Here is a 12696-nt window from a genome sequence, read left to right as displayed (position 1 = left end):
GGGATATATCGTATCGTGACCCCTCTGTTATGATATGTATCGTATCGCCAAATTCTTGCCAATACACAGCCCTAGTCTGCACTGATTATTAGCACAGCAGCACTGTCCCAGTCGACCTACTTCCAACGCGGATCAATTTGTGGCACAAAGGTTTTGAACATAAAAGGAATTCATGACTTTGCTGCGAGGAGATGGAGAACGACGTGAAGCTCTCGAGATATTCTGGAGACTCTCTCATAAATGCTGTTTGCACACAGASACACCAGCTTTAATGGCAGCTCTAATCTTCACAGTCCACAGGGTTTTTCAGGCCCTCGCCTCCTTAACAAAAGAGGTCTGTGATCTCAGTTGGACTTCCTGAGTAAATAAAGATAACAAACATTTAATGTTTAAACCTTTGCACTGCCGTCAGTTTTAATTTACACAGCTATTCCTGCAGGAAGCGTCCCCAGGCCCTACTGGAAGTGCTACAGCTCGCTGCTGCTGCTGGTTTTTTTTTTTTTGCACTAGCATTTAATCAAAGATTTCTACATAGAAACTGTGAAATGTAAATGATGATGGGGTAAAGATTAGTGTTTGCATAAACCACTCTGAAATATTAGAGATTGACCTTTATTTTAGACCTTGACTACATTCGGWCTAGCCTTTAGCTCATCAGTCTTGTTGGGATTAAACTGTTTCTCCAATCTGAGGCCATTCATAAAAACTATAACAAATATAAAWTGTGGAACAACCTGCCTTTGGGCATCAGACAGGCCACTTCCCTGTCAGCTTTTAAAACTTTACTYAAAACTAATTTTTTCTCTTTGGATTTTGGCTCCATCTGAGATGATGACTTTTAGTTTGTTTTGAGATTATTTTAATTAGTTTTCTGTGTTTTTTGTTTTATTAAATGGTTTTAATTTTCGGATTAGGCTTTTATTGTGTTTTATTGACTGTGACTGAACAGCACTTTGGTCCTATGGTTGTTTAAATGCTTTATAAATAAAGTTGGTACGGTTTCATTAATTGTTTCTTACTCTTCCACAGAACTCTTCCAYCAGAATGTCTGAAAATTACTTTTAGTTGTTGATGTATAAAAGACCTCCGGCCGTGTTTGCTCACCTGCAGCTGTGTTACTCTGCTCACGTTGCAGTGCGTCGGGAAATCGAGTCTCTGAACGAGCGTCTGACAGGAGACGGACAGGCGGTGGAGGGGGCAGATGCCACCAAGGGAGCCCTAAAAGCAAAAGGTCCAACATTTCCTGCCTCGTCTGTTAAGTTGGTTTGTTAAACTTAGCCTCACAGCTCCTCGAGGGTTTGTTTAATCGACTTGTTTGGAAAAAGGAGGATTATCACATTTTGTTGTACCACCTGACGCAGCTCTGAAAATGTACAACCAGCTGATTAAAAATCAACAGTAGCTCAGACATTCAGGGTTTTTTATTCTGTCTGTGGCTCTTAGAAGTTATCAGATGTTAGGTCAAATTTACTTTTAACCAGAAACACACAGCAAGGCTCTGTACCATATAAGTTTGTCTTTTTTTGTTGTTGTTTTCCACTGTAGGCGTGAAACCAACCATAGAGTTTGTCACTCCGTTGTGTATTAATATTCTTTGTTTTTTATTTCCCCCACAGCGAGYCACAGCACCAGTCAGCTGTCACAGAAGCTGAAGACGACCTATAAAGCCTCCACCAGCAAGGTACACGACACCACCATGTTAGCTCTTTTCAGTGGAACTGGCCTATGTGGGTGTTTTTGGTCTATAAATACTTTAGCTGTTATAATGTAGCTCGGTCTGGGTTAAAAAAGCCCCCATGTTGGTTTACTTTCTCAGAGGTCATAACGTAAGCTAAAAGAATTTGATAATGTAAAAAAATATTTGTTTTACCTTTTTAATATAGTTCAGAGAGAGAGAGAAAATGCTCACACAATATTTTCTTCCCCCTTTTTTTTCCTGAAGCAGCGCTTGTACACTTTCCAGGACAAAATAGGTGGAGCTCGCAACTTCAATATGGCCGCTTGGGAATTGTGGGGTGGAGATTCATGGGTAACTTCCTGAATGCTCTGTTTGTCACTAAAAGTCACTGAAGGTTACCTGCTGTCAGAGTGTATTAACTGCATTCTCACCATGACGACTCATATTTTCTCTGCAAGTAAACGGAGAAAAGTTGGTCGGCTGCATTTGTTGCAAAGCAAAGTGTTTTATTAACTTTAATTGTTACACCTTCACTCAAAGATAAAACTTTTATAGTCTTTTCATAAATGGTTTAAGCATCTTGTTAAAACTGAACCCAGACAAAGTTAAAAACTCTTCATTATTACAGGACAGGGATACTTGATTTAAACTGGGTTTAAAATAAGCTGAAATAGTGTTAGTTCACACCAGTATATTTACAGAGTTGTTTTATAAGCCTGAAAAATGATGGGCAGCTTTATTTATTGGTCRTTAACTTAGCCTGGAGGAAGACTTCTGCTCTTTTCTTCATGCTCCATGCTCGATGACTGATGTCACGGCTTATAACAATTAGACAAAACATCACTTCAGAAATGACYAAACTATGTTRACATGACTTGACACTTAAGTAGTATAAATATTTCTGTCTAATRCAAATCATTTTATTCCCTTTAGAAAATCAAAAAAATTGTTGAGTAGGCTTTGTTTACCCCTCTCTCAAACAAACATTCCTCTCTATCAAGGATAGGGATGGGTACCTAATTCAATACTTTTTTAAGTACCGACCGAATTGTCGGTACTACCAAGAACCTGTTCACGTAACATCAAACGGTACCTAAACGCATCATTGCGACCGTATTGGCGTAAGAGTGGGAGATTTTCCATGTTTGTCCTGAATGCAGCATCACGTAAGAGCGTAATGATGTCRGCAGCTGCTGGTTCAGTAAACAGAGTTCAGTCTGAAAATAGCTTGAAAGCCTCGCAGCACCTGGAGAACTCACTGAATAGACCGCCTCTGAATTATCTGGATTAATTATCTTGTGAGCACGATGTTTGCTTGCTCAAAGTAAATAAAATACCAACACTTACTTTATTTCATCCGCCATTAAACACAGACCGGCAGAGGAAAACAACAGAGGTGCTTCCTGACACACTGAACACGTCTGACCTAAAGAGCACAAGCAGCCAGCTTGAAGTGTTGGAGCGTTTTGGATGCTCAAAATGTAGCTTGAATACCTTTTTATTTATTTAACTCCATCCTCTTTTGCTTATTTGATTTAACATATTTGCCTTCCATGGACCTCCATCACACAGTTTTTCCTAGCGGGGAAATAACATCAATAGAAACACGTGGAGCTGGATTTTAATTTGTGCAATAAGACAAAACAGTCTTGTTGTTTTCAACAATTTTCACTTTAAAGAAATTAGTTACACAACTGATGTTACAATACAAAAGAGATGGATGTTGTCTTGATATTTGTTAAATTCTATATATTGAGAAATATGTAAAAAAATAAAGATTATTATTAAAAGAAACAACACACACACATAGTACCGAAAACTGGTACTGTTAAGTACCGGTACCAATTCCCAGGTACTGGATATTGGTAGTGAATCGATTCAAATGTCAAAGGTACCCATCCCAAATCAAGGATGAGAACATCTTCATCCCTGAAAGAGTGACTGTCGGCCTGTAGATGAGTGTAAACTGCAGAGTCCCGTCCTGATGATGTAGCTCTTCTGTGTTGGCCCATTCTTTTGAACAGTGGCCACTTTGTTTCCCTGACATATAACTGATCGGTCCACCTGGTACTGAACTGCATACACAATATTACTCAGTTTGTGCTGGGGGACTGGATCTTTGTGGAGAACCAGCCTCTGCCGTAATGTGTTTTGGGGTTTGAAAGCCACTGGGGTGTCATGTTTAGAGAATAAACATCTCAGTTTCTCTGAAACTCACACAACATACTGAGTGACCACTGGTCTAAGGTCTTCATATTCACCCGATGGCTGGCAGAAGTCTCTTGGAGATRAGACAAAGCGTTTTCAACAAATAACTCCTCCAGAGGACCTACTCAACTCTTTTTTTTAATATTTGTTTTCTACCTGGATTATTGAGATGCATCAGGGCATCTCTTTAGAAAAGTTTAAAGTAATMCTTTAAATGTTGTATGCACAACAAAAAAGTCAAACAGGTTTTAATTTCTTTTTCTTTCCTCTCTGTTRGCTTTCAGTCAATTATATAAAATACTTTTTGACGTTGGACACTCTTTGTAGAAGAAAAAATGGTGTAAATTTAGACAGATCTTAAAGTAGATAACAAACAAAACACGTTTCGGCTCTGACAGATAAAAGAAAGAAGTCACTTGATCAAGGGAGAAACTTGTAGATTAACCAGCTGTCAGATGTAGCTTTGTCTAACACATCAGGAGCTAATTTAATGTGGTGTAGACAGAAACTAAGAATTGGCACTGGGCTGTGGTGTTTTTGTTGCTTRTATCTCACTGTGTTCTAAGCAAGTGGGGTTGGATTGTTGTGTAATGTGTGTGTATTAACACAGTTACTGCATTTAATACCAACCAATGACCTGGGCTGTGTTGGACGGTGCGGAGACTGAAACAACTCTTTAGTTTTGAGTTTGTTCACGTGGAAGCCTGCAGCTCTGAGGGTCACACGTAACCTGACCACATGATATTTTTAGAGATGCAGCACACTTATTTGAGCACAGTGACGATCATCTTCCTCACACAGTTTTTGAAAAATATACAAACAATGCTTGCACACGCTTTGTTATTAATATGACTCTGGCTGCATATATCAAAAACCCAGGAAAAGTGTCAGCGCTCCCTCTGTGTCGAGGATCAGTCTTTGGCTCACGTAGTGGAGCTCAAAGTTCAAGAGTGACCCTCGGAGGTAGCCGTGAGGGTGTTACTCCAGTTTGTTGGAGATAAATAATTATCTAATATTAATTAGATAATAATTATCTTGGTAAATCAAGATAAAGATCTTGATTTATGTGTCTGTCTGCATTCCATTTCTCTTCTACAACCATGAGATATGAGTCATGACGGATAAAACGTGATCCTGATATAAGCGGCTGCAATGAGCTTCCTTCATCAGCTCATCCTAAGAGGTGAGGATCCTCATCGATCAGGCAGAGTTCAGAGTGTAGTCGTTGCCCCTCCACAGCGAAAGTGTCAGCCAACGTGCTTCAGATATTTGCCCTTGGTTCCCTTGAAGGAAACCACAGTACTAGTTTGATAGATTATAAGTACTCAACGGTTTAAGGAGCCCTCAGGATCCAACAGKAGGAGCTGGAAAGTGTCGCTGGCCTGAGTTTGTCTTCTGGACCTGTTACCTCTGTGACCCGACCACAGATAAGCAAAAGATGGATAAATTTACTTTTTGAGGAGACAAAAGACAAGAAAAAGCATCTAGACTGTTTTCAGCAACAAGTCCAAAATCCAAGTTCTGTGTTGACACAGGGTGGTGTTAGTGTTTCCTAACATGAAGTGCAGAGAATTTCAATCAGATTTTAAAGCAACTCAAGTCTACAAAGTCCACCTTTTTTCAAGCAGCATTTGTGTTTCTTGCTCTTTTTTTTAAACAAAACAATACAAAGTCAAAGAGACTGAGGAGGAAAAGAATCTTCAGGTGCTGAACTTACCTGCCTGCAGTGCTGGCTTTGAAAATGAAAAATAATGCARTCATGTTTGGTTGCATGTTTTAGACGTGTTTGCAGGAATCACAGGATGAACTAACATCAGAAAAATTTCATGTTTTGATCACTTGGTGTATGGCTGTGTATACAGAAAGACAGCTGTGTTTTCCAGCTCTCTAATTTGGGAATGTGTTTCAGTTCAGACAGGCAGGTTTGCTTTACATGAACAGAGATTATTAAGTATATAAAAAAAGAGAGAGTAAAATATATAAGATACAAACTGTCAGCACTGTCTGGAACGAAAGAAACCTTAATGTCCCAGAATGGTGTGTAATTCTAACATTATAAAGACATTATTGAAAACTAAAAAGTTTTATACTAATTAATACGATTTTTTTTTTCTGCAGCCAAAACGGGAAGTAAAACGTATGTTAAGGGAAAAAAACTCAAGCATTCATGACGATACTGGAATGTTGAGTTCATAGTAGGGTGCACAATTCATTTGCAGCAATGATTGAATTACTGCTAGCTTGTAGTAAGTTGTCTGCTACATGCTGTAATTGTTCAGAAACGATTACAGAAAATAAAAATATTGTCAGTGTTACATCCTGCCAGGATCCTGCAGGAATTCTTTCCAGGAGGATTTTGGTCTGCCTTCAGGTTTTGATCAGATATGTAGTTAACCTGCTGTGGAGGTGTTTCAGATGTGCTGCAGAAAAAGATAAGAGTAAACCTGACCTGCACCACAACAAGACAGCTAACCCACTAATCTGATTTTACAAAACGTATCTGACATACCAAACTGTTTTTTTATTTGAGATTCTGAGCTGCGGAAAGCAACATCTTGTAATTAAGTTAAATCTGAAACATTTTTATTATTCCTTTTAATAACAGAGTTGTGTCTGCAGGGTAACTTGCAGAGTTCTTGCATAAAAATGTGAGTTTATAGGTGCCGTTTTCAAAATTTTTAACTGGCGTGTTTGCTGCTAGGAGTTTAAAGCCTCATTGTGCACAGTTTGGTATTCCAGAACTCAAGATCTGAACTCCGTCATTGCTTGATTTCTTTTCAAACTGTCTCACTCTCATCTCTTCTTCTGCAGATTGTGTCCAGTTTCAAAGCCACCACCGGCTCCCGGGCTTTGTGCCAGCTGCTAAAGGAGTACGTGGGCCACCGGGATGGGATCTGGGATCTCAGTGTGACCCGAACACAGCCAGTGGTGCTTGGCACTGCCTCTGCTGGTACACCATATGATTTTATATAGCCCTAATAAACCTAATGTTTTTATTGTGTACACACACACACACACACACACACACACACACACACACACACACACAGGTGGTTCAAATGGAAAAATCACTAAATGTTCCGCAGGCAGTGTTTACACAAATATATCACTGTCAAATTAATGCGAATGCTGTTTTTGGTGCAAAATGCAATAAATGAGAACCTCATTATTAAGATTAAGAGGCATCTGCTGCAGACAAGGGTTAGTGCAAATATTTGTTTAGGGAAATGATGATTAGGAATTAAGGCTTCTGTTTTACATTTCGCCAGTTGTTCTTCCATGTCTGTCTCTTTGGTTTGATACTCCTGCAGCTTTGGAAAAAAAACATGCACGAAACTCATCAAAGTGTTTTAACTCAGTCTGGAATAATAAGCTATAACCTTTGGTAAAATGAATGACGTAGATAAAATGAGCTAAAAGGAGGTCCCCATAGACAACAATTGGATTTTGGCAAAACAAATTGAGAAAACCCAGCTTTTATAGAGGTTAATTTTTCAGACATACTGCACATTCATTGCTGAGCCAGGTTACAGGAAGTTGAACTTTAAACTGAGCTGGCATTTTGATAACTTTTAATGAGATTTACACAAAAGCAGTTTTGAGTTTTATGAAATGCTCATAAAGTAGGAGTAGAGACGCCCTCATCTGTCCTTACCTCCGTGCGAGGTCGTGACAAAAATGTTATTTGCCATCTTCTGAAAAGGTGGACTGACTGGTTTTGATTGATGGCTCCGGGGACCCCCAGCTGTGGGTTTCATAAGTCCAACAAATCGCTGGACTCCTTTTGCATTTAAACTTGCTGTTTTTTGTTTGTTTGTTTTGTTTTTTCCTACTGAGACCTGCAAGCTTCTCACTGCAAAGGAGAAAATGACTATAAAAACTGAATTTACGTAACCAAGTTATGTCACCTGGTTCCACTAAGCCGAGTTGAGTAATGTAAAGCAATTTACAAATTTTTTTTAAAAGACAATATGTAAATTGTTCAATATACTCAACTCGGTTTAGTGGAACCAGTTTGGTTAAAAGTGTGTAAAAGTACTTTTATATTTCACAGTTATTGTGAGCAGTTTACTTTTCTTATCAGTGAAATTCATTCTTACTAAAGTCAAACGTCTTCCAACACAGTGATGTTTCTGTGAGGTTTAATCTCTGCTCTACATTTCTGTCTGTTTTTATTAAACTGTATACAGTTTTGTTGTCAGGAAGTGACAGACTCTGTGGTTGCTCTGGTGACTTTTGTCAGCCTCTGGCAGCAGCTTTAACATTTCTGTAGATTTCACTTCTCGTTACGCTTCACTTTCTAGTCATACRTCTAAACATTGGAATTTTGTCAATTAAGATTGTTACAGAAGTGAGTACAGAATTATTGATGTTCGTTAGAAAATAAAATATTGATGCATGTTAAAAAATTCAGTCAGTACATCTATTGGCACCCTAAAAATAATCTGAAATGTTCTAGTTGACTTTATTCTCAGGAAGCATTGTCACAGCTTTTGGAGGAAAAGACTAAACTTTTTTTTCTCCTAACCTGTCTCACATTTGCACACTGTGTGATTATGAAGAGAGTTTGAACATGATGTGTTCTCTAACAGATCACTCCGCTCTGCTGTGGAGTATAGAAACTGGAAGATGTTTGCTGAGGTACGCTGGCCATGCAGGATCAGGTAATAAACACTGTTTATTTACAACATAGTTTAAAAAAATAATATCTGCAGCATTATCTCTTTCTGTTTAAATTAAACATTTATAGGTCTGGAAATGATCTGCACAATCTAAAAAAAATCTAAAATTTAGATGTTTCTCTGGTTAAAACAACACCTTTATCTAGGAGAAACTTCCTTTTAAAGCTTTGAAACACCTGATTAGAATGAAGGATGAGCAGGCTTTTACAGAACCTACAGACCTGCTGAAGAGCAGAGAAGCAACTAAAGCGAGATAGTGGCCCTCGAGGACCGGCCACCACTGTGTTAGCACCTCAGACATCTCAATGAGCTGTGGGCATCAGGGCCAGTTACTGACATGCAGAGCTAAAATTAATAACATGAAATTTGATAAGGAATGGTTTGTTGCAGTTCTTTGTGATGTTGATGTTAGCATGAAATAATAAGAAAACCTTTTCCTTTTTAACTTTATTCCTGACAAAAACCTAGCATTTAAAACTAGCATTATCTTCTGAACAGAGGGGGCGGAGTTAGATCTGTTCCGGTCAAAGTTTTAAATGTTTTGTGCAATCTCAGGCGATATTGAGATCTGTTCTCAGACCAGTGTGGACTTTCATCGTGTTTCTTCAATATCTGTAAATGTATCTAAAATAAATCCATTTTTGTGTCTCCTAAGGTCAGTTGGCTGTGACGGCCATTTTGAATTGTGTTGACTTCTTTTAAGCCGCAGGCGTCAATTTGAACATTTGCTCTCACGCTTATTGGATCGCATGAATATTTTACAAAACTTGATATTGTTTTTCTTTGCTGCAGTCAACTCCATCAAATTTCACCCCAGCGAGCAGATGGCTCTCACAGGTAAGGATGCTTGAGCTGATGATATTTATTCTATCAGATGTGTCAACAGGTTTGATTGTTTCAGGCTTTTTGTGTTGCAGCTGCTCTCTTCAGCTGTGTGTGTGTGTGTTTGTTGTGTATTTCCACATTTCCCGCAGGCTCCGGCGACCAGACGGCTCACATCTGGCGCTACATGGTGCAGCTTCCAGCCCCCCAGCCACCACCAGATGTCAGTGTAAGTAGTTCATCAGGGTTTCTGCAAGAGATGAAAACCRTTTCTCAACACTGGCGGAACGAGTTCCTGACAAGTCATTCTTCAAAATAAAAGCAGCTGCTTCTGTCTYACCACAGGCCTCGTGCGACGAGGACCAGGACTCGTCGGACCGGGAGGAGGGCGAGGCGGACGGAGACGGCCCCTCCGAGGTCCCAACAGTTCGAGTGGCCACAGCAACCCTGAAGAGTCACCAGGGTGTGGTAATCGCTGCCGACTGGTTGGTGGGAGGTCGACAAGTGGTRACCGCTTCCTGGGATCGAGCTGCTAATCTGTACGAAGTGGAAACGTCTGAACTGGTTCACACGCTGACTGGTTCGTGAACCGGCTGGTGGATTATGTGACGAGTAGTTTTCCTTTCTGATGTTTTAATCTTTTAAGTTTCTGAAGCAGTTGTGACTTTTGAGGGTTTTTTTCACAGTTGAGGCAACATATGAAAGTGGTCAAAGATAATCCAGTATTGATTAATCTCTAGAAGTGCTTTCAACATTGAGCTGTGGGTCATATTAGCCAAAAAAACATTACCACTATTAATCACAGCATTTAGCTAATAATGATTAATATGACTATTAATAGATGACTATTACACTGCAGGCTTTTGGCTCTAAATCAGTTGCCTTTAAACAGGGCTTTTCAAATAAATTGCTGTGGGGGCCACAGTTAGTGCAGGCCAACAGCTGAGGGGCCGAACATCCAGCAATTACTTTAGTTATTTTATTCATTCATTTTTATTAAAAAAACAAAAAACAAATTCTATATACAATTAAAATACAAATTATAAATGAAAGGTAGCAGAAGAAAATAAATCTTAAATCTGCCCCTTTTCTCTTAAAGAAATAATTTACTGTAAAAATAGTCTTCAAAAAAACAAAAAGTCGATATGTAATTAAACCAAGTATTACAAAGCTCTGTTACCTGTGAAATAGTTTATTTTCCAGTATTTAATCATGAATACAACGTAACAGAGCCCTCTGTAATTAAAGTAGTGATAATAAAACAACTAAAATAACACATTATGCCTCTTATTTACCACAAATATTATTTTGACATCTCTGACTTGCCAAATTTTTAAACCAATTTTATTTTCACTTTCATAGTTTTATTTTCAACTGCTTGTAGTTTTAACTGTCTTGGGTGTTCATTGAAATGATTTTTACCAGCTTGTAGCCAAGATTCTGACGTTTCTGTAGATATCAAACATGTCTGTTTAACTAAAAGAACTTATAGGAATTAAAGTAGAAAACTGGAGGTTTGGGCTGAAGAGCTGAAATGAACCAATTGGTGGGCCAGACTTTGGTCACTYGCGGGCCGCCAGTTGAATATGAATAGCCCTCCCCTAAAATACTACACACCATCAGTCAAACTAACTTCTTATTTCTAATAGATTAAAATGGAAGGCTGAGAATGACCCATCAGTAAAACCACCTTTACTGAAGACAGTTTTTCTGGAGATTAATTGCACAAAAGATAAAATTGCCCAGCCCTAGTTCCACTTTCTCTCAATGCAGACATTTTAATCATCTTTGGTCCAGAGAATAAAAGCCTTTCTCACATATACATTGTCCTTTTTTWAATCCACTTAAATTATTTACATCCTGTGTGTGTGTGCAGGCCATGACCAGGAGCTGACCCACTGCTGTACCCACCCCACCCAGCGACTGGTGGTCACTTCCTCCAGAGACACCACCTTTAGACTGTGGGACTTCAGAGACCCGTCTATCCACTCAGTCAATGTCTTCCAGGGACACACAGAGTGAGTCGTACACACTTCTCCTGTCGTAAACAGCTGCTTAAAGCAGATTGAAGGTTTGATTCCTCCACATGTTAAACTCATCTAATGTAAACAGACTGTTTATCACTTCCATCACTGCTCTGCTTCACCATTTGCTGCAGTGTTTGTTTTGTCCACAGGAGGGCGCTACAGATTTTCCTGTTTCTGTAAGCCCCTGCAGCACTTTCTTGCGTTTTTCTTTAACGTTAATCTACAGGCCTTTTTTTTTTTTTTGCTCTAAGCCAAATCCCCCCACTCGCTTCTCGTTCATTTCTGAGCACCTCTTCTCACTCTGACAGTCTGCTTCTCTTCCTCCTATCGCTGCCTCTTCCTGCCTCTCCTTCTCTGTCGCTCTGCTGTTCATTTATCTGTCCGGTGCTGCGTTAATCCCCCCACTCTGTGTAATTTGGCACTTTGCTCGCTGTTAACACCCAATTGCAGCCGCCTCATTTCAAAGCGATGGCTGTCAGGCTCGTCTATGGCTTTTAATGGCAGCGCTCTTTAAAAGCCATAAGAGGAGCAGTGTGTGTGTGTGTGTGTGTGTGTGTGTGTGTGTGTTTATTCCTACATGTGTTTACTGGCTGCTGCTCTCTGGCAGCCTTTGATTGCAAGCGGAGGATTACATAGAGCTCATTACGTACAATCCCAACATGAATAATTCCCGCAGATCCACTTTAATTCTCTTCTATAGACAATTGCTGTAATGAGATTAGGTACCAGTGTTTCACAGCTACACCGCCCCCCCCCCGCCCCCTTTCCATCCTTATGTCTTTCCCATGTGGCCTCCTCCCTTTTGTCCTTCAGTGATGCATTCGAAACAACAATCCTACACGGACCTCTTGGCAATTTTAGACTTCACCCAAAAAAGCATTAATCTGCCATTTTATCAAGTAAAAGTTGAGCTGATTCATGTGTTTTTAACGCTGCAGTTGGTGGCATTAACTCTGCAGTTGTAGTAGAAAGACTGTAAAMCTCTTCTCAGGTTTCAAGTTTAATMTGTCAAGATTAAAAATATCTGGTTCTTAAAATTAACAAATTAGGTTTTGTGCAGAAAATTTTCTCTGGCTCTTTAAATGATTAGTACTAAAAGCATTGATTTTTGTTTGTTTTTATCATTATTGTAAAAAAAAGTTTTTACGAGATATGAAAAACTACCGACGCTGATAGAGCACGTTTTGAAACATATTTTTCTGACGTTATCTCAAGAGGTTCTGTTGTCCTCTGCTTCCATAAAAAGTACTTTGTGGATTGAAGATATCAAAATATTTAT

General features: G+C 39.2%; 1 protein-coding gene across 2 annotated transcripts in view; it reads left to right on the top strand.

Annotated features, from left to right (window-relative positions):
* The window catches only part of LOC106521122 (WD repeat-containing protein 37), a gene marked incomplete at its 3' end in the record, with an annotated part of 16232 nt that extends 4824 nt beyond the window's left edge, over positions 1–11408 (top strand). For both annotated transcript variants that reach the window (XM_014013544.1, XM_014013543.1), the window contains 8 exon segments: positions 1136–1231; positions 1617–1681; positions 6698–6836; positions 8479–8550; positions 9361–9405; positions 9543–9619; positions 9736–9970; positions 11267–11408. In XM_014013544.1, coding sequence (XP_013868998.1) covers positions 1136–1231; positions 1617–1681; positions 6698–6836; positions 8479–8550; positions 9361–9405; positions 9543–9619; positions 9736–9970; positions 11267–11408 — 871 coding nt within the window.
* Between the last annotated feature and the right edge of the window lie 1288 nt (positions 11409–12696).

The sequence above is a fragment of the Austrofundulus limnaeus genome, unplaced genomic scaffold, assembly GCF_001266775.1.
Source record: "Austrofundulus limnaeus strain Quisiro unplaced genomic scaffold, Austrofundulus_limnaeus-1.0 Scaffold103, whole genome shotgun sequence".
Classification (NCBI taxonomy): Eukaryota; Metazoa; Chordata; class Actinopteri; order Cyprinodontiformes; family Rivulidae; genus Austrofundulus; species Austrofundulus limnaeus.
The sequence above is the reverse complement of the archived record's forward strand: the minus strand, read 5'-3'. Positions and strand labels throughout refer to the sequence as shown.